At 42.0% G+C, this 23,118-nt stretch overlaps 1 protein-coding gene across 1 annotated transcript in view; it reads right to left on the minus strand.

Moving 5' to 3' along the window:
* Positions 1-1,096: 1,096 nt before the first annotated feature.
* The window catches only part of LOC139923167 (MICOS complex subunit mic25a-like), a 77,477-nt gene continuing 55,455 nt past the window's right edge, over positions 1,097-23,118 (minus strand). The window contains exon 8 of the mRNA XM_071913886.2: positions 1,097-2,125. Coding sequence (XP_071769987.1) covers positions 2,102-2,125 — 24 coding nt within the window. The 3' untranslated portion in view covers positions 1,097-2,101. The remainder of the gene's footprint in view (positions 2,126-23,118) is intronic.

The raw sequence follows: 23,118 nt of genomic DNA on the forward strand, positions 1-23,118 counted from the left end.
TTATCAATACTGGAAACTATATACGTGATTTGGAAGAATATCACGCAGCAAAAACAGTTTATTTTCCCTAAAGTATTTGATGGAAAGTTTCTCAGTTTTTTATTAAACTATGGGTTGAAACCTAACATGGGTCAATTTCCTGTGGGTCCCCACACAGTAACAAGTGCAAGTATGTTATGGCACACCTGGGCACACTGATTTTGCTGGGTATTGCTGGCTGTAAAATTCACACAACTGCCACTAAACTGTCCACCCAGCTTTGCCAAAAAAAACATGTATATATATATATATATCATAAATTTGCAGTTGAAAAAGAGGTTTTCTGCAATAGTTGGTGGCTTTTTAAAACAAAGTAAAACAGAAATGGAGCGATTGAATAATTTCAGCAAAGATATAATAGGCCTATAAGCTGTCATAAAAATGTAATTCATGTTAGCTCATCAACAGCATTTGAGTAAATCAAAGACAAAAAAACAAATTCAAGTAAATTAAACCACTCCATAACCACAATACAAAGTGTCATAAGATACAGTCACAAATATGGGAATGTAGTATTTGAGAAACGGCATGAGGAACGTGTACAATCAAGGTTAACTTACCATTATTGAGGCACTGGCTTCATTGAATATGAATTTGTCACTTGCCTATCAAAAGTGCATTTCATTTAATAAAACACAATGGAACAATTTGGCATTGTGCCAGCCAAACATTCTCCAATAACCCTCTGTCTTTCTAAAACTGCCCACACCTAAGACATAAATGACACTAACAGAAATAATTGGATTGGACAGCGACCCCCCATGCTGTGGCCCATTATGCAACAAGCAAACGATTACGGACACACGAGCTGCCAGAGCACACAGACAAACAAGTTTGTACTATGCATAATAGTAGGCAATAAGCTCCTGGCCACATACACATGAGCATAGACATAGAGTTCTCAACACTATGCACAATGACTGTCTTACCAAGAAGGCGCCTTGTTTCCTGCTGGCATAAATGTATTTTCTTTGAAGACATTTTTGCACAATATCACATCATGGGAAATTAAACCACCAACAACCAAAAAAGAATAATACAACGCTTGTTTCCCCATTGTATTTATTATTATGGAACAATGCATTACACTGCATGTTAAATGTAAGCCTACATAGGTTTTTGGCTAAAGCCGAGGGGTGCGGTGAACCCCCTGCTCCCACCCAAGCTAGGCCTGTGGTATGCACCAAGGGTTCTTAAGCCAATAGAGAGGAAAACTGGACTTGAAACACTGTAATAACATTTAGATAAGATGTATCACTGCACTCTAACCCTGACTGGGAGAGAATGAAGGATCAGCCGTCCTTCAGTGACATCTAGAGTCGGCGATGTGCAACTGCAGAACATGTTTTCCGATTTCCTGCACAATTCTGTGACTTTACTATTTTTCTGCGATTCTGTGATCACGGAATCTGCTGAATAGTCCAGCGGGGACTAACTAAAGAAACAAATAAGACGGTTACCAGGATATGAATGGTTTAATAAAATCATATAACAATGACAGCTCTGATGAATCAGACATGGCCAGGATTACCTGAGTTTATTCCTGTGTTGTTAAAAAATACAAAACCATAAAACTCAAAGCAATAAAACTATCAGTTCTTTTTTTCAGTCAGAGATCCAAACAAGGGCCGGTGCACTGTCAATTTAGCCTTTCTTTTCATCTATACAAAAACTGCAAAGGCTTGGACATGAACTGAATTTCACATTCAGTCTATGGTGAAATGGATCTTTTCATTTCAAGTCAAAGAAATAGTTTCTGTTGACACTGTAAATGACTGAACTGAAAGCGTATCGACTCAGACCCTGGATTTAATACACTTACTCCTACACTTACCTGCAGAATGTAGCTACGTGGCATAATAGTAATGTAACTTCAAATGAAGATACCACGGTTAAATAGCATGATATAAAAAAACATGAAGGCGTGCTAACAGCAAATCAACTCTCTGCTCCTATATACCAAAATCAAGCTGAAACAGGAATGCAACAAGTGCCAGTCTTAGTGCCAATGTGAAAACCTCCATCATGTAAGTGTTTTACCCTCTTCTCTTCTTCCCTCTCTTCATCCATGGTTGACCAGCAGGTTCTGAGAAAAAACATAAAAAGAAAAGAAAAGGAGAAGAGAGAGAAATAAATAGAGAGTTAGTGGAATCGCACTCTGCTCAACCTGTCACGCCCTCTGACCTTTGAGACGCTCTTAGGTGCAAAGACTATGTGACTGTACGTTTGTACATGGGAGGCTTCTGCCAGCCTTAACTGACCACTACTGAAAGGTCAGGCATGGTAATAGTAGGGATTATCTCATTAATGGAGAGAGGTCAGCCTGCTGACCGATGCTAACAGGTCTACATGTCTATTCTAGGGGCTTCTGAAACTTTTTAATGTTGCAACAAACTAAATACAACCTTTCAAGACAGAGTTAATCAGTGGCTGTCTGGAGATGTGTTGTTAAGACTTGTGGCAGGACCCTGGCGTTTTTGTGCACTGTGCTGCACTGCTGTTTTTGAAGACAGGTTAAGCCAACAGGACTGTGGACATTCAGCACCTGTTAGTGGGTCTACAAATAAATGTTGCTTTACTCCCCTCAATCCCCTTTTTTCTCCTGCCTATTTTTGGGGTTTTGGTGTTGCTCCATATGACACCCCCGCACTCACATACTGTTGTCCTCTCCTTTAGAGAGATAACAAAAGAAACAATCTAAAATGTAACACTTTGAGCGCAGGGTAAACTTCTCAAGTACTATAGGTTTTATACTACTGCCTGTAAGCCTCCCTTCTTAACTCCACTGAAGTCAAACAAACCTCAACAGCAAATTCCCTTTCATCCTTTTGCTTTGCTCCATAAGTCAGACCAAAGCACCCTATAGCACCCTAGTTATATGTAGCACCCGACCCCAATCAATGACTGGTAATGCCCTAGTGCCTATCCCAGTATTTTCAGCCAGCCTTTACAACAACAACAATTCAATCTTCACAATTACAGTGTAATTGGTTATCTTGTTCACTGTGCATGTCTGTTTTAGGAATTTTTTTGGACATGCAGAGTGAGAGTGAAAAATTTTGGAGAGGGGAAATGGCATTCAGTACAAGTGATGGGTCATACTTTCTCCATTAAAATGATCATGCTTTGAAAAACATGAATTATTACTAATGATTAATAACTAAATATTACGTTAGAACTAATTACATTTTAATCTTCATTTTTAGGTGGATTTTTTTCCCCTCTTACCAGCCTTCCAACATCATTACCAGCAGCATCTATCTAGGTCTACATCTCAACCTTTTTTACCCCAAACCCTCGACACAGTTGAGCACAAGCAACAGTGAGCATGAACACTAAGCCACGATAGTTTTTTTTTTTCCTTTCCATTTGATCTGATATTGGATCAAGCCTAGAGCCTGCAAAATTAATAATTAAAACAAGGAAAAAGTGATTCATCACAAAGATCATAAATATGCTAGTATATCTGTATACTTGAAGTTTTTTTGTTGTTTACATTCTTTAAAATCATCTTGCTACCCACCAAAATCATCTTGTAACACCCTGGGGTTTTGCCCCATGTTGAGAACCCATGAACTATGTAATAGCATCTAGGCAATGTAAGTGCATGTTGATAAACTGTTCATGTTCTCCTGCCTCAGGCTTTCCCAGCCCCTTTGGCCTGACATGACAGTTTCCAGCAGAGATTAAAGTTGAACCCCAGGGCCATGGCCATCAAAACCAGCATCAAATGCTAAACAACCTTGGAAGATGGTTTCTAAGAGCGCTGTAGACTAATAGTCTACCTAGATGACATCTTCTATGTGAATATGGCTTGGTGACCGCAGGGCTTTGCCAAGAGAAACTTGATCTCCAATTTATGTGTCAGTCTATCGCACAGGGCCTTAGCTCTACACAACTCAAGAGAGCATTATCCTAACAAGATAACTTCTAGCAATAATAGAGTATAGCTTCTGTACCACGGGGGGGCTTGACCCTAAAGACACGTGGACTCGCATCTTTAAGGTAACAGCCCCTCAACAGCCTAATATGGTAATAGTAATCTCCAAGAGAGAACCCTCGTCTGAGGTCTATGCTTTTTGAGGCGTTGGTCTACCATCTTAAAAGAAACCAGTCTTCCATCACTCTAGTAATATGTTCTCCATAGCCGAACAAGATGACTCCAAAATGACCTAAGAGACGGCTACGGTCTATCAAGCCTAGATGATTACTTCTATAGTAACAGCTTGGGTACTGTGGAAGTGATTCTTAGAGTGCAACCTTGGTCTCCCATCAGATAGTCAATCAATATCCTGACACCCTAGTGAGCTAAGAGGTCTAGCCTAACAAGATGAGTACCAGCTGCAGTATGAGAATAGGGCTTGGTTACTAAGGGTTCAACTATTGACATGTGGACTCTCATTTAAAGACAGATCAAAATCTTCAAAACCTGGCAAGGCAATCTCCAAGAAAACCATAGCCTATCAAGCCTAGATGATAACTTCACTGTGAATATTGCTCTGCCACCAAGAGGAATTGATCCCAGGAATGCAGTCCCATCTAAACATTAATCAGCTCCTCAACAGAAAAGCCTACATGTCTTCGATGTGAATGTACCTCAGTCATCATGGAGCTTTACCTCCGGAGTTTCATGTCCCAACTACTGATCAACCAATCTCTGGACACCCTGGTAATCTGTTTTTCAAGAGAGAACGCTACCAAGGACTACCAAGAAGGCCTCCAAGAGAGCTGGAGCCTACGAGGCCTGCATATCTTCTATGTGAACATAGAAGGTCACTATATGGAATTGATCCATGGAGTGCAACCTTCGTCTCTACACCAAAGATCAGTGAGGTCCTTGAAACCCAATACACTTCCACATTCAAACCAAAGTTTGAAGCCTTTTCAACTCTCTGCCTACATTCCTGCTGTACAGGTATAAGCATTATAACACAGTTAGCATGGCCAGGCTTTGCTGTATATGGTGCTCAGTTTTTAAATTTGTAATTTCAAGGTTTCTGATTATATCAGAGCAAACAAGGGAGAAAGTCCTTCAGACACTGCAACTATTAATGGTGACTTATTGTCGCCATTAATGAAATACTGTCTTTTTTAATGTTATTGAATAATGTTTGAATATTGTACTCAAACATTAAATGATCAGATACAGCATATTAAAGCATGAAATTAACCTAGAGTACATCTAATGATGATTATTTTACCGTAAAGAGGAAACATAAAGATGAATTCAGCTTTGCCCACCTAAAAATATTTTGCTGATATACGTGTGTTAACATGGAAATGAGGACTTCTGTGGTGCAAACAACTCAAAAATAATGATATGTTACATGGGAAAAATATCATTTCACCACGCATCCCAGTAATTGTTGTTCAGCTTTGAGTCTCACACATTGGCTACGCATGAAACAATGCTTATTTCCATAAAAACAATATTGAAATTCTGCGTCAGCCATTCTAATCATTTGGACAGGGATTACCATCCATCTTTAATCCATGGTTTTCCATCTAAAGATCAAGCAAACACCTCTGCTCGAGAGGCCGATACAGCCTTGCAGGATGAATTCAAAACTTGGCTACCATGATGGAGATTGACCCAGGGCATTTGGTCTCCCAGCCAGACATCGACCGGACTCAGCCTTGCTTAGCTTCAGAGGCTGGCCAGCAGCGGGGATGCGGGGTGGTCCAGAATGACTGCTGGTGCCACTGAAGTCCTATAGCTACAGTAGCCCATGTGGAACGATGCAATGAGCTGAACTGACTGGAGGGTAGGGGTGCATTGACCTGAAGCTAGCTGGTAGAGAGAGAGAGAGAGAGAGAGGGAGAGGCACGGTGTCTGCTCTAAGCAGTATGGGGTGTGCTCCAGCTGTGAAACTAGCACCATTAAAACCACAGAGGGACTCACATAGCAGGGTGATCAATATGGCTCCCCTCTTCTGTCCTCTCATCTCATCCCTCTGATTTCCTCTCCTCACCTCCCATTTTCTCCCCATTCTTCTCTCCTCTCCTCATATCTGCTCCCCTCTAATGTCGTCTATTCTCCTCTCCTGTTGTTTCGTCTTCCCTCCTTCCCTCTCCTCCTTTTCATTCCACTCTATTCTACTCTTCACTGGGCACAAGTGGTAGGGGTGTTAGGCTGATTGTGTGTATGTGTGTGTGTATGTGTGTGTATTCGTGGGAGAGAAGAGAAAAACAAGAAAGACAGAAAAGTAGAGGGAAAAGTTTGAGATATAACAGTAACTGACTTAAATGCAAAGGCATGCACACACGTTTTAGTTAAATTCAGTTCTACCAAATACAATAACACACGCTCTCACATTTCTTGTGTGTGTTCTGCAGTGAGCCCAGTTTTGATTAGCTAACGATGCTCCTTCCTTCTCTGAGGAGTGACTGCAACACCCACAACGCACATGCGCAAACACACTGACAGCCGACATCATGAGGCAAGAGGTGGTGACTTTTGACCTTTAGGGTCACAGTCTGTAGGGTCAAAGACAATCTGTCTGATGGGCTGACCTGTTGTTTGTGTTTTCTGTCAGTCGCTCTTTCTCTCTTACAGCTTGTCTGCAAGTTAAATGCAAGACTTTGTAAGACCATTTTCAATGCCAGTTCCAACAAAATATAACACCAAGAATCAGAATCTAGGCCTGCACCAACAGCGCACCAAGAAACCACACAATTTTTAAGACCTCTAACACCGAATGTAAGACTTAAAATGCTCTATTGAAGTTTGAAGACCTTTAAAGGCTTTGAGTCTACATAATACCATTTAAGACTTTAAGACGTGTTCAGGATCTGCAGACATCCGGTTTTCAGGTTTCTGTCTCTAACACACAGAGATCTATGTGTCTGGTCGGAGCGATGTCCTTACTTTTATGTTCTTATTGAAAGTCCTTAATTGCATACACAATAAATCTCCCATTTAAGAGCCTGTCTAGCCTGTCATTATGATCCTCATGTAACTCATCGTAAAATGTCGCAAGATGTGACCGGCCTATGTTAATGACCTACAGACTGCTGAGCCTTACCGGGCAATACTCATTTGGTCAAAAGGGAAAAAGAGAATTTTTAACGAGAACATAGATAAAACATAGAGCTTTCCACATCCACAAACAAACTAATGGATTGCCTTCCTGTAGGTCTAATTTGCGCTCCATCCTGGGTTAAAATGATCGCTGACTGAAGACGTGGGGGAGCTGCATCGCCAACATCGCCTTCCCAGATTGCCCAGCAGTATCTGGACCTTTAAAATGAGCCTATTTTCATTTCACGTGGCTCTGGTCGGCACATCACAGAGAGAGAGAGTGGAGAGAGAGAGGAAAAAACGAGGGGAAGGGAGAGACGCAGTGAGAGAAAGAAAGAGAGGAACAAATAATAGATAGAAAGTCAGGAGGAGGAGGAGGAGGACAAGGAGGAGAGGAGCGGCAGAAATCAGCCTGTTGTCCATTCTGCCTGACCCAGCTTGGGAGCCTTGACTCAATTGGAAATCCATTTTATCTGATGACTGGCAGGCAATTGGGGCTCCCAGGTGATAGGCTGAGCCTCTGCGGCTGATAGGCCTGACCGCTCCACTGCTGAGGGATGGAGGGATGATGGGATGGAAACGGGGGAGGAGGTGGGGAACGTGGAAGACAACTAGGAAGGTGCTTTTGTAGCCATTACACATAGACCTCATTAGTAATCAGTGTGTTTGAATGTAATTCCAGCTCTTTGGCTCTGGCTCTCTGGATCAGCTGTCTTCATCTCTTCTATGGAGAATACATTAACATTAGGCTACTGGGCTTACTAGTTAATATTAGTAACTCAATCACTAGCAAACATAGCTTATAGCATATTACATATCTATCTTTAATGATATGTGTTTTGTTATACGATAATAGAGCATGCGTTGTCTTACGATCATAAAAAAAGATTCATTTAGATCGTTATACATAACTGTATCGCAGCGGTCCGTTCAAGCTAGTCATGTGAAAGTCATCGCATACAAGAGGATTATGGTAGATTTTGAAAACAGCATATAAAATGTAAAGAATCATAGTTTAAAGATTTTCACAAGAATACAACTTAAAATTTGATACTGCTCAATAAAGAATACACACGATTTGGAGAAAAAAATACATGGGCTTCAATTGGAGAGAAAGGGGTTGTTTTTTTTTCCGCTACTGTTGAAAAGCTTACTTTCCATAGAGATAGAAGGTTTTTGTTGGACAGAAAGGTACTTTGCTGCTGAAAAGCGTTGTGGGGAGGCTAGTTTACAACCCCAGTCTCTGACCCCTAACTGTACAGCAGTGGAAGAGAGTGGAAATCACTCTGCTTGTAGAATTACAGCACTGTATCAGGCTAATTTTAAACCTGTCAAATTAGATTAGATATTATGTTCTTCTGAGTTCATGCGAGTCGTCTTTTTAATACAGTATAAAGAACACATAATCTGTTGCCTTTGTTGCATTCGCGAGACAAAATATTGTGGCCGACTGCGAAATTGTGAAAAAGCAGTTTTGAAGTTTCACATGAAAGTGAACTTGTCAACACAGCTCCGGGAGCGAACAATAACACAATGGAATTTTTTGGGGGGATTTACAAAAGGCCAGAAAACAAAAATCAATCGCTTTTGGGAGTGCGGGGTGTGAATCGGAGAGCAATCACAAAGGGGAGGCCTCCACTCATAAAGAGAACGAGAGGGGTGGAGAGACAGATGGATTGAGTGACAAAGGGACCAAAAAAAAAAAAGAGAGGCTGGCACAAAGTGGACTGTTCCGACGATGTTGCGGCTGCTTCAAGGCGACAAAAGCCAGTGAAAAACCCACCTAAAAGCCCTGCTGTTGTCCTCTCTTATCCCAGCTGGTGGTCTCAGTCCCACAGAAGCCCTCCCAGAGAGAGAGAGAGAGGCGGCGATAAAACGCTGACCCGAGTATCGGTGTAAAACGCGCCACAGAAAAAAGAAAAGACACAACAGAAGCGTGCCAATTGTTTATGCGGCCGAGGCGGCTTTCAGCTGAACGCAATGCCCGGTGTCGAGGTTATTATCAGGACCCCCCATCGGAGGAGGCAGAAAGAGGGACAGAGAGTGGGGGGTCCGGCGGCGCGAGCCGAGAGGCGAGGTGACGCTCGGTAAAGGTCAGGGTACAGCAAGCGAGGGGTACAAAAGCCGGTGAAAAGGCAATTGTGAGTACCCTCAAGCACCCCCGCACCCCCCTCCCTTCCTCTACCTCTCCTCACCCCCAACTCTCGCCCACGTTTGAAAGCTTTGAGGCGTCCGCGGGCCGTCGGGGGGGCCCACGGGGCGGATGAAAGGGGAAACGGAGGCTGTGGATTCGGCTTGATGTGGCATTCGATCGCGCTCCGCGGCGCAACAAAAGGCGCGGGGGGAGAGAGAGAGCAATATAGGTGAGGGAGGGAGAGAAGGGGAAAGACTGGAGGCTGAAAGAGGGAAAGAGGGAAGCGGGGGTGTGTGTATGTAGACAAAGAGACCCAGCAGAAGCACTCTAAGAGAGAAAGCAAGAAAAAGTTTCATGTGTAACACAACAGCGGCCAAATCAGAACACACTTTGATACAAAATTTAATTTTCAGCTTCTCAAGCGTGTGTTATTTCACATAATTTGCCTTTCAGCAGGAAACTGGGACACACTTGTGCTAAAAGACTGGAACCCCCATCAAACAGATTTGGCCAAGTCCAGATTTGGCCAAGTTTTAGAGAACTGACTACTGCTGATGACAACTGCTGAACACAAATACACACACACACACACACACACGCACACACACACACACACACACACACACACACACAAAAGCGGAGCCTTTCAACCTCTTAATCTTTCCTACCGGTGTGTTTCACGTATTTGTTCCGTAAGATTTGTTCCGATCATACATCCGCTGTGAGAGCTTTATATAATAACAGGAGAATTATCAGGCTAGTTAAGTCCGCTCACACACACACACACACATGTAAATAAAGCACATGCACTGACAGTAAACATACTGTATAACTCTCTTTGCAACAGGTAGCGTAAGCTTCTTCAAATCACTTTTTCATGAAACTTTTGCGATGCAATTTTCTCTGAAAGCCCAAAGCTCTCTGCCATTTTTCACAATACTTACAGTCTGAGGGGGAAAAAAAAAGATAAAGAAAAGAAAAATCTAATTCACTGCCTAAATGCCTAAATGTACCAGGCTGTTATTTCGCCAGTGTTGAATAGCTGGATTACAAAACATAACCCACAGAGTGCACAATACGAGATAGGCGAACAACAGAGGAGAAAGAGCGAGAACAGATAATGATGCTTGGTGGTGATTGGTTGTGATCGGCTGTGTGGCGGAGGGTTGGATCAATGCCGGCTTGAAAGGAGGCGACGCTGATGGTTTATGACGCAGAGAACTGCAAACAGTATGAAAATTAAATCGATAAGTCAACTGCAGAGCACAGAGAGAGAGAGAGATGCAGAAAGAGACCAAGAGGAAGAGAGAGAGAGAGAGAGAGAGAACAGAGACAGGAGACGAGACAGAATAAGACAACAAGAAACGGAGACTACAAGAGAGGGAGACAGAAAGAGAAAGAAAGAGGAGAATGGCAAACAGACGCAGAGGCGAGATGAAAGGTGTTGGTTTAAAAGAAGCAGAGGCAGAAAAACAAAATTGACAGATGAAGGAAGCTTCATTAAAGATAGATAAAAAAGAATACAGCAAAAACAAACTGACGAACAATCAGATAAAACAACTGACAAAAACTCTGAAAAAAAAAGTGTGTGTGTGTGTGTGAGTATGGGCTTTGAAAGGCCCAGGTAACCATACATATGGATAAGTGAGGTGCTTGATAGCAAGAGTGTAAACAATGTTTACGTGTTAGAGGTACTAATAACTTTTATAATGATACCAGTAACTTTATTTGTGTAGAGCAGTGGTTCTCAACGTGGGGTCCGGGGACCACCAGGGGTCCTTGAGGGGGTTCCAGGGGGTCCCCAGCAAATTAAAGAATTGTTAATATTCAGCATTATTTAATTTACAAGAAGTTAACACGATTAGAGAATGTAGAAGAATGACTATTTTGATCATAGCTTCGCTGTTATCCTCTGCCTACAATACAGATAGTCATGGAATTGTGGACAAAATCATATCTAACAGTAACAATATTCTCCGATTTAAAACGAGATAAAATCTCATCAAATGGGGGTCCGTGGTTCTAATGTGGACTAAATTAGGGGTCCCTGACATGAAAAAGGTTGAGAATCACTGGTGTAGAGGACTTTTTTTTAGTGCTTCATAATAAAGACAAGCAAAAAAAACATGCAAACAGGGTTACACAAGGAAAGAAGAGGACAGCGGTAAAAAGAAAGACGTAGCCATTAGGGTGGTGCAGGGATACAAATCTTGGTTAAGGTGTGGGTGATTGGGTGGCGGAAGGATACAGACCCTGGTAACGGTAAGGGGGCGGGATAAGATTATAGGTAGATGTGGGCGTTCAGCTTGAAGTAATCTTGAAGACACTTGTCTCACCTCTCTAAGGTACAAAAGTTTCTAGTCTTTCAGCCTTTCCTCCGTCTGGGAGCTGGAGACACTGGTTCATATGGGATACACAGTCTTGGTGTGTGTGTGTGTGTATGTGTGTGTGTGTGTGTGTATATATTTACACCTACTTCTAAACTCTTTCCAACCATCCCTCCATCCCTGATAATAAATTGGACTGCTTTTCAGCAAGTCAGAGGTCCATGACTCCAGTGTCAAACTCTTCAGTGGACACACACGCACACATATACATACTCACACACACACACACACACACACACACACACACATATACATACTCACACAAAACACACACACACACACACACACACACCATAGTCAAACAATGAGGCACAAACAGGCTCTCAAAAGGGAAACAGAGCTCAAAAAGTTGTGAAATGAGTGCTATTTGATATGTTTATAGGAATTTGTTGCAGCCAACTTCATAAATCAAGCATATAGCCACAAAGAAAAATCTGTTTTTCTTCTCTTTCTCTTTTTATCTTCCCACTCTTTCTCTTTCTAAATGACCATTGTTTCCCACACAGCGGGGATCCACAAAGAATGGACTGTACCGGTTAATAGCACTATTAATTGTGCATCAATCGTGAACGTTACCTGCGGTGAGTTACCGTCGCATTCACTAAAGAAATAACGCTAATCAAGCAATCATGCAGACACGCCTGCGCAATCAGCCTGACCGCAGTCAGCCCTGCCGTAATTAGCGGCGTGATTATAAATGATCCCGAGCCTAAACATGGAATAAGAGAAAATGGAAATGAAAGTTGTTAGTAGTTTGACCATGGCAGGTAGTGAATGTGATCTTTGTGTGACAGGTTCAGTGTCGTGCTTGATGTCATCAGGTAAACTAAGGATGGATGTGGATTCGCAACCTGTCACGTCTAACAATCCCACCCTCGGTCATAGCAGGCAATTCTCCTTCGGAATATACGTTCTCTTGCTCATCTTTGATTGAATCGCACGCATCTTGTAATCAGTCTTCAGAAAAGGGGTGGCTATTGCTCCAAAATATATGTAGATAACTTAATGTAAATATGCATGAATGGCAAAGGCGCAGTGTGCTACTCTTTCCTTGGTGGCGCAATCAAGTGCGCATTCCATCCACTGCGGGTGGTTTGTTTGTCTTTTTCTCTCTCGTTTGCAAAGGTTTAGGGGGTACAACAGCGTCGCAAACTGAAAAGATTGGACATAAGATCCTTGATTAGCATTTGCAGATTTTTTTTCATTGGATTTAGTGAACACACACCATGCAATCTCAGCCCCCAATCTCATGAAAACACAAACTCTCACACTATTACAACACAACCAAATCAAACATGAAGGAGTATTTTTCTCTATTTTTTGCTTTCTCTTGCACTCTCTTGCACTGATTTTTGTTTGTTTTGTTTTGTTTTGAGTCATTGACCTGACCAGCTCACACTAAAAGGAGGAAGTCAAGACAGATTTGACTTGTAAAAATCAAACATTTTTTAAATAATTGTGATGGCCCCTACTAGACTGGGAAGCAAAAGACTGAAGTCCTGAACCCTCACACACAACAACATCATTTGTGCCGACTTTCCATTGCAACTGCGCCAAACTAGCACCAATATGGTTTGATCTTGAAAATCAGTCGTGATGGCCAAATTGTGGCCACAATCAGCCTAAACCTCATGGTATTCCCAGCCTCAGTTTGCCTTAACGACCTTGCTCTGGTGTGTACAACACTAACCAAACGTATTGGATGCGACTGTTGATGCATGTCATTTGATGCACTGACGCTTCTATGGTGCACTACAGACGGGAAGCTTGAAGTGTCAACACCAAGGCACTGGCATTTACACTTCGCCACTGCAATGAGTAAGATATTTTATCGTGACGTACATTCTATAACCTGGTATATTGTCTCTATTCCCCTTCATTTTAGTCCTAATTTCCTAATTTGTAGTCATATATTACAGGGTGTTTTTGGATTTCGTTTTCCTTATCCATATTTCGGCTGCTCGCCAAGTCGGCTAAATTTGTGAAGTTTACCAAGCTAGTCTGATGTCAATCAAAAAATGATGGAAGGAGAATCGCAATGGCTTGATGGCCTGAACACTGTGGAGAGGCTTAGGCTAATGTTCCAAGCCTGTCAGGATTCTCCTTCCATCAGTTTTAGACTAGCTTGATAAACACAAACTAGCCAACTTGACTGCAAATTAGAAATCTATCAAAAAAACAAGCACCCATGTATGGATATATCTATTTAGATAATTATACAGTCCAAATTATCACCTTTCAGAGAATATCCAGAAACCAGTGCATTTCTGGCTTCACACCCACAAACATAGGCAGAGACACAGTTGAGCAAAAATGTGTACTCATCTCATAGAACTGCCTTAATAATTTAGAGTTCACACACTTTTGTTTACAGGCGCAGTCAAGAGTGGAATATATAAGGCAAAAATCCAATAGGAAACTATAACTACATCCCACTGGTGCCCTTGTTGTTTCAAGTCTACATGAAAAATAAAAGTTTCGGTCAACAGACGATTGTCAGAGCATTATATATTGCTGCCTTCCAGTGAGTCTTTATCAATCTTTGTTCGACACTGTGAGTCGGGGCGGAAGAAAACACTTCAAGGAGTTTCTTGAGATTCTTTTGCTGCAGGCAGTCACAGCTAATGAGGTACAAATACACCCTCAAATGAGAACAGAGCCGAAACAAGAAACTTTGAGAAAAATGCGCTACTTGCTACATGGATGAATGTCGTCTTTGTAGGAGAATTCAACACTGATGTAGCTGTGGAACAACTGAACAATTTGTTAAGATTTAGGATTTCTACTATTTCTGTTTTCTCCAGTGGGCTGAGGCACAGAGAGACACAAGCGAAGTCTCAAAGGATAAAAAAGGAGCCACTTGCTGCACGGTTCATCAGATTTAGCAGAAAAGTTCAGCACTTCGGAACAAGATGTGAAAACACTGCGTGACTTTAGCCCCAATTAAGGCACCCGGCGCTAATTTAGAGGCTTGACGTGAAAAATTCCCACATCTGAGTTTCTCCTCTGAAGTTTTCTCACAGCGCAAATGCTGAGAATTTGGCGGAGAGAGAAACTTTGTGCTTAATTAGGCCTACTTTAAAGACATTTTGTAGTATTTATTCACGCATAGCAATGAGGCGAAAGGTGGAGTTCGACTGCTTGAGTTTTGTGTCGAAAGTTGAGTACATGCTTTAGTGAAAGTGTGTGTGTGTGAGAGTGTGTGGGTGTGTGGTCAGCAGCAGGTCCACCAGGCAGCTGAAGCCCCTCATTCTTCTTCATTAGTGGTGACTGCTGAGGGGCCTGCCATCTCTCCCTCTCTCTCCCTCTCTCTGCATCTTTTCTTCTTCTGTCCATCTCTAACCCGTCCTCCATAACCGCTTCTCGCAATCCTCCACCCATCTCTCCTTCCTCGCTTTCTACCTCCGGAATACCCACCTCTCTCTCTCTCTCTCTCTCACCATCTTCTCTCTCTCTCCCCTACCCACCTCTCTCTCTCCCCACCCTCATCTGCCCACGTCTTTCTCCCTCCATCTTTTTTTCTCCATCCCCGTCGCCCATCATCCCTCGTCCGCCTCCTCCTCCATCTCCTCCCCTCAACTGTCCACCTCCTCTTCATCAATTTCTCCTCTCTCCCTCGCTTCCCTCTCCCGCACATCTCTCTGCTCTCTCTCTCTCCGCTTCCCCGGCTGCCCATCTCTCTCCATCCTTCTCTCGATGCACTCCCTCTCCCTTTCTTCCCCCGACTACCCATCTTTTCTCTATATCCATTTTTCCTCTCCTTAGCTCTCCCTTTTCCGCCACATTCATTTCTCTCTCGTGTTTGTCCCCCCCCCCCCCCCCCCCTCTTTTCTTTTCCGTAATGTTTCTTCCGGCCTCGCTCTATCCGTCCTCGTCACAAGGTCAATCTCTCCTCTTTCTAAACTCTCAGTCATTTTTCTCCCTCCGCCCGGTAGAGGACAACTATTTCATTATTTGTTTCACTTCGACCGATCTCCAGCTTCATCCCGACAATGTTTAATCTCAGCCTTCACTTTCTATCTGCCTAGTTGTTCCTTCTTTCGCTTTGCTTTCTTGTCATGCTTTAGCGCTCCTCTCTTCTTCCTTTCTGTATAGCCATTTTTCTCTTTCTCTGCGCCTATGCAATTTTTCTTACGGCCTTCCCTTTTATTTCTCATTTGCCTTTTATCTCTCTCTCTCTCCTTTCGTGTCATACTTTATTTGTCAGCCTCTTTCCCCATCGGTTTATTACATTGGCTTTTGGTGTAATACTTTATCCTTGCTCTCCGTCTCTGTTGTTCTGTCAACACACTTTTATTTTCCTTTATTTGCCCTCACTTTTGTTCTATAGAGGTCTTCGCCTATGACAGAGAAGCTAGGAGAGAAGTTAAATGCACTCCAAGGTTGTTCTTCCCAATTTACTTGATAAACTGGAGGAAGGAAGATTCCCCCGTATCTATTTGTTTCTCTATTTTTTGTTATACAAGGCTTTATACATGTCTACATGTCTGTCTGTTACTATTCATTTGGGTTTCTACCTCAGAGGAATGGACTTTTTAGGTCATTTAGTCTCATATTCAGTCTTATAATATGATTTCTCTTAAAACTGATAAAAATAGGGTGAGATAAGTCAACTTGTTTCCATTGCAGTTGTACTTGTCACAGGAAATTTCTATAGACAATACCCTGAAACAAAATAAGGCAGAATAAGGCAGATTGATCCAACAGTGTCAAGAAAATGCCACTTGATTCTGATAGAAAAATACATTTTTTTTGCAGTGCTGTTAAAAAAAATTTATAGAGGCAGTGTCAATGAATCCAAAACTAGATAGGCACTTCCCAAATCAGTTGATGAATTCTCTCCGTCTTTGTATATCTCTATGTTTTTGTCCGTTCTTCACTACAATTATTTTTTTCCCTCAACCCTCTCTTCGTATCCAACTGCCGTATTTGTCTTTCAGAGTTCATTTGTACACATTGTTGTTTATCTGCTGGCGGAGTAGCTGCGCTGCTGTGATCTTTGCACCAGCATGACTCCACTTCAGTCAACAATAAAACTGATGGTAAAAGAAAAAAAAAAAAAAAAATCAATATCAGTTTTTATACCGCTCTAGTTCTCTGGCGGTGGGAGAGTCGGTGTGCATTCAGATAGACAATAGATACAGATTTATTATCAGTATTATCAGGGGCCTGTCGATAGGGTTTGCCTTTGAGAATGGACTTATCAAAACTTGATGAAACCGGTTTCTATTGCCCCTTATCTACTGGCGTACTATCCGCAGGGTATAATACTCATACAGTAAGCTGCCTCATACGTCAGAGACAGGAGACAGGCTTCTGTGCTATGGGCCTTGCCGTTTTGACTCGAAACAGGCTTACTTAAAAGGCTACGCCATCCACTAAGCAATGACATTTTAATGTGTTTGTTACTGCCACATGGTTGTATTGGATAGTGGTATCCCTGCATTAACTAGAACAGAATGACTTGACCTGTGCCTTTTTAGTAAATACAAAATGTCCATGCAGTTTTACAAAGAATAATGCAATTGTTGTTGAAATTCTGACTTTTAAACTAGACTTTTAGACTTTTTCTTCAGGTACATGAGCTTGCCATTCCCATGATAGAAAACTATAGATTGTAAGCAACGTTTACTGCTTTTATGCACAATTCAATCACAGGAATTCCAATACAGATTTTGAGCACCAGCCAATGTTAAGTTGAAGATGAAAATTTGCGTGTACATTTCCGCGTAAAACCATACAAACCCCACGAACCCCAATCACTCGGAAATGGGAAGTGGGTTCAGGGTGTGGATCAAAGTGGATCATACAGAGACTATAAACCAAGTCTACTGATCTGTTGCATGTTTCATTACTAGTTACAGTGATTTCTTACATGATCCTAGAGGCAAGATAGGGTGTAATATAGCAAAAGTACATCAAGAGATTTAGCTTGACTAGTTCTGGGGATGTCCTGCTGGCTTAGCAGACTAAGGAGCACACCATGTACTTTCAACATTGTTTACTATTCTTCTCCATTTTATTATGTCTGGCAATAAACTAATAAAGCAGAAACACCCCAAAAAAACTTTGCAACTTGACTTTATTGTCTAGCTGAAGATACGCCGATTCCTCTGAAGCCAAAGAAGCAGCCGAGAAAAAACAACAAAACAAAACAAAAAAATAAAACCCATTGATTTTCCATCTGTAGTTACTGTTGACTTAAGTGAAGTCGTGCTGGCACAGAGATCACAGTAGCATTGCTGAGAGTGAATCGCTTCCGCTTGCCAGCCCGACGAGCCCCTACGCATCAGAGCTTGTCTTTTGGATGCCGACATTATGGCGAGGCGCTGAGCTGAGGAGCGCAACAGCTTGGCAAGTTCAAGTGATGTTTCATATTGGTACAACGTGCTCGTCTTTTAGAACAAGTGCTTTAGAGAGATGCAGAGGGCAGTATACCGCTGACATGAGATGCTTGTTCACATCGCTTTATTCATAACTAACTTCTCTTATTGAAATCACAACCTAAAAAAAAACAATACTATTCCTTTGCTTTATTTTCGGATGTATTTTGAGCACGTTCTGAAAGTAGGATAAAGGAAACAAGAGTGTGAAATGTAACACTAAGCTAGAGAAATGTAAAGGGAAAAATAAGGGTTAAGGGTAAAGCTAGGGAGAAAAACAAGCGGAACAAGATGACAGACAGACAGAAGACAGAAGAACAGCTCAATCTAGAGACAAAAAATTCTGCACAGTGTCCTCCGATGGACAGCGGAAGTGACATCTCATCACCAAATCCTCCTACTCACTGCTGTGCCTAGCCCTGGATCCCATGGTTGTCAAGGGACTGAGGAGTCCAACAGCTTGGATGGTTGAACATATTAATTTTTTTTTTTACTTATTTTTTTCTTCACCAGATACTTATCTTGTGGGAAAAAAGTTTCTACATTCGTCCTTCAGTTTCCCTAAAATAGCTGTTTTGCATTGCTAGCATTCTTTATATGAAACAACATTATATTTCAGGGTATCTGATATGCTAGTTCAACAGGGAAATGAGAGTAATATGGGGATTATGACAGGACAGTTTTTAAAGGTTACGTTATATCACTGTGTAAATAATATAGCATGTTTATCTGTGCCCTATTTTGACACTGACTTAGGATACAGAAGTTTGTTTTTCTTAAGGGAAGCTATTAGAAAATGAAGTTCAGCATGTGAACCAAGCAAAACGTGGGAACATGTGAAGGGAAGAAGTGCATATGTAAATTCCGCCATTCCTACAAGCTCTGTCCTAACACACTCCCAAATCTGTAAAGTGTCCTCTGATGGACAGCAGACGTGACATCCCATCAGCAAATCCTCCTACTCTACGCTACTTTACCGAGGCCTGGATGGTATGATTGTCGAGGACTGAGGCGTCCGACAACCTGGATAGTTAACCGAGCACAGTAGGTAGAGGTAGGGAACTTTCAGGGGCGACTTAAGGGCACATTACGTTGACTAAGAGGAAAGCAATGGGGAAAAAAGGGGAAGGCTAATGTGGAAATAATTACCCTTTGCAGTGGAAAATGTCTTAATCCACTGGGCAATTTTGCAAAATGTCCTCTGATGGCTGACAAATGTGACATCTCATCAGCAAGTCCTCCCACTCACTACTCTACCTGGCCCTGGTTGTCAAGGACTGCGGAGTCCAACAACTCGGATAGTTAACTGAGCACAGAGGGAACTTTAAAGGAAGGCAACATTGCAAAACAACATCAAATTTAGTAGGTCCAGTTTCCCAGTCCAGTCCTCAAGTATCTCCTGTCCTGCAAGTTTCTGTTTCATCTTTGCTCTTGCACACCTGATCCACTTTCATGCTAGCCCTGTTCAGGTAGATCTGTCTCTACTCCTCAACCAATCAGCATTAAGCCCTTCATTGGATCCGGTGTGCAAGAGTAGAGCTGGAACAAAAACTAAGTATCTAATCGATTTCAGTAAGCTGGCTACTCTGTTCCTCGTGGTTTCTCTCACCACACACTTTTCTAAAAAACTTAGTGCACAATCTAGGCTAATATGAAATATACAGACATGGTCAACTTCTTTTAGGAGGAAATTTCAGGGGAAATTAAGCTGACGAAGAGGAAGGTAAGGGGAACATTTTTTTGCTATTGTCCTTTGTGTTGTATTCCAAGTTATTGTTATTTTGTCCTCCTTCACCGATTACAATGGAAATAAGCATTTTAACAATTTCTTGTGCTATCCCCTGGGGTCAAACATAAATAAATTGTTTGAGTCATGTATTTTTCTATTACAATAAAATAAAATGAAAACAAAAAGTGAGGGAACAAATGAGAAAGTTAAGGTGAAAACAAAACAAAAAAAAACGGACCATCCCAGAGGAAAAGGTCGATCAGTCTTAATACACTGGGTCATGTTGCAAAATGTCTTGTGACGGCTGGCAAATCTGACATCTCATCAGCTAGTCATTGTCTTACTTCACTGCTGTTCTGAAAAAAAAAAATGGAAAAGCAGCTCCATCCCTCAAAATGGGAGGATGACATGAGGAAGGGATGGAGAGGAGTGCAGACATTAAAAGACAGCAAAATGTCCAGGTGTACAGGGCTAAACGGAACTGTGTCCACTCTCTAAACTTTCTTGCCTTATGTTTCGTACCCCTCTCCGATTCTGCTTCTTTTTTCCTTTCTCTGTTTGGTCCTGCTGTGCTAATTCTCTCTCTCCCTCTCCCTCTCTCTCTCTCTCTCTCTCTCTCTCATAGTCTGACAGGTAGACTTTAGGAGTAACTCCCTGGGCATTAGACCCAAAGCCTGCTATGTCTGCACTCCACATCAGAGCTCCGGATGTGTGTGAGTGTGTGTGTGTGTGTGTGTGTGTGCCTGGGTACTCGGCCTTGCTGTAGGGGAAAAAAACAGCATTAAAAGTTTCAGAGGTCTCAACTTGAGGCTGGCCAGATCTCGACCTTGCTGTAGCGCAGCGTACATCGGCGATCAGACACGCTGCCGTAACCAGCTTCTCTCCGGGTTTTTTTTTCCCAAATCTCTTTTCCCGTCACTTCTCTCCTCCTCGCCACCCTCTTAACTTTCTGTTTTTCTGCCTCTCTTTCGCTGTCTCTTTTTTCCCTCTCCGTTTGGGGTATTTTCCTTCCTTACGTTGTCTCCTTCGTATTCTCCCTCTCTCTCTTTCTCTCTCCGCATCGGTCTTTCTACCTCTCTCTCTCTCTCTTACGCTCTCTCATTCCGTTCCTCTCTCTCTCACTGCCTGTCTTTCTCCCTCTCCTTTTTTTTCTCTCCTCTCCCCATTGTGAGTCAAACTTCTAACATTAGTCATCAAAGTCAGGCTGTCTCTGAGAATGGTGCTAAATGATTAGAGAATCCCACCGAGCGTTTAGACTGTGTGTGTGTGCGTGTGTCTAGGGAATCCCACCGAGTGTATGGACAGTGTGTGTGTGTGTGTGTTATATCTTGCAGTACCCACGTCAGGCTCAGCCTCCCAGTGGATAATGACTAGAGATTGTCTGCTCTGTCTCTGCAGGCTCTGTGGGATCCTCCCCTCATTTACCATCACACACACACACACACACACACCCGCACCCAGCAGGAAGACGTCTATGATCTGCAGGTCTGTCCAGTGACCCACTGTGACACTCTGATCAAAACACATCGCAGTCGCCTCTATTACGCTGGAAAGACACAACAAAGCTCTTGTTGTGTCTTTCCAGCGTAATAGAGGCGACTGCGGGCCAGATTCAGACCCAATTAAGTCCTCCTCAGCTCATTTAAAAGCTCAGGGATGAAAATCCATCATATCAGTTTGTTTGTGTTTTTCCTCAGGTGCCGTTCAATTCAAAACTTTACCTGATCAATTAAGTATGCAATTCAATTCTATTCTATTAAAATCATGTCCAGTCTAGTCTGGTCTAATCTTTTTTGTTTAGTCCATGCCGGGACAAAATTTGGACAGGATGGCAATTAATCAGTTAAGTATTCCACAACTATTCTGCTTATTCACACTACAGAAGACGTCAGACGCCAAAAAAACACTACATTTTCCCTTGTTGTCAATTGGCTCACAGCACACTGACTTTCTTCAATATGCAGAAGTTCTGAAATATAAGAAGGAAACAGTGTTTGGTTTTTTAAATGCATACAGTAGAATTATCAACATAAGGCTAATGTTAGCTACTTGGCCATAAATTTCTCTTTTACTTCGCTAGCTAACTCAACTGCTCTTCACCTTTTCGTAATTCCTGCAGCTACCGAGATAAAATAAAATCCTGCCCTGAGATGCTACATTTAATTTTAGAAAGCTTTATTATCAGCTGTTTATATGTTAAATAGGTAATTAAGTAATTAGAACAACTCTTATTATATAAGCATTGTTATTGTGTTTAATAACTGATATAGCTACTGTGTATCAAAAGGTCTATTATTGGTCTTGGTCTAGTCTTGGTCTTGACTACTATTGGCCTTGGTCTAGTCTTGGTCTTGACTACTATTGGTCTTGGTCTAGTCTTGGTCTTGACTACTACTGGTCTTGACTACTGTTGGTCTTGGTCTAGTCTTGGTCTTGACTACTATTGGTCTTGGTCTACTCTTGGTCTTGACTACTATTGGTCTTGGTCTAGACTTGGTCTAGTCTTGGTCTTGACTACTTTTGGTCTTGGTCTAGTCTTGGTCTCGATTGACTACAACACTGGTTGCAAGCACATGATAAGCAGTTCAGCTCACTGAGCCACCACAACGCTGTTCAGAATACTTCTTATTTTCTCTTTTAACATGATACCATGATGTGTTACAATGTTCATTGCCAATAAATATTAAAAGCTTTTCTGGCATCTCTGAAAATTTGTTAATGGCTCTATTTCACAGTACATTAGGCCCTCTAGTAAAAATAAGTGCACAGCCTATGCAGAATCTACTCCAAAAGAAAAAAAAGAAGAAGAAAAAAGTTATCAGTGATAACCAAACTAGCTGTGACAGCTTTTAAAGGCACAAAATGGAGGAAGAACTTTGTAAACTTTCAAATTGACAGGGTGAAAGTCAGAGAGATGCCTCGGGGGCTAATCAAGAGGGAAGACCTTGATGTAGGTTATACCCAACTACAATATAGCAGGCTATCCACGCACACACACACACACACACACACACACACATTGTGTATGATCCACTGTGCTCTTTTAAAGACAGTCTTCAAAGGGCCTTCGCTTCAGTCCTTGTTATCTCACACCAGCTAATATGAGGAAGAAACTTTCGCGCTGGTGAGGGAGTCGTGCGCAGATTCCCACAAACACCCTAACCCTAAACTAGCCAATTGTAGAAGTAAGGAACAGGAAAATGCCCTCACTGAAGGAATATTTTATATATCTTTCTACCCTTGTGAGGACATTTGGTTCTCCTAAGTATAGAAATACAAGAACACACACACACGTACACACACACACACACACACACATACATATATGTACGTGAAGGCGCATTTGTGTCTGCGTGCTAACATACAAGGCACAGTCGAGAACGCTCTCGCAACTGCCTGTACAGACATACTGTACTGACATAATC

The sequence above is a fragment of the Centroberyx gerrardi genome, chromosome 14 (assembly GCF_048128805.1).
Source record: "Centroberyx gerrardi isolate f3 chromosome 14, fCenGer3.hap1.cur.20231027, whole genome shotgun sequence".
NCBI classification, from domain to species: Eukaryota; Metazoa; Chordata; class Actinopteri; order Beryciformes; family Berycidae; genus Centroberyx; species Centroberyx gerrardi.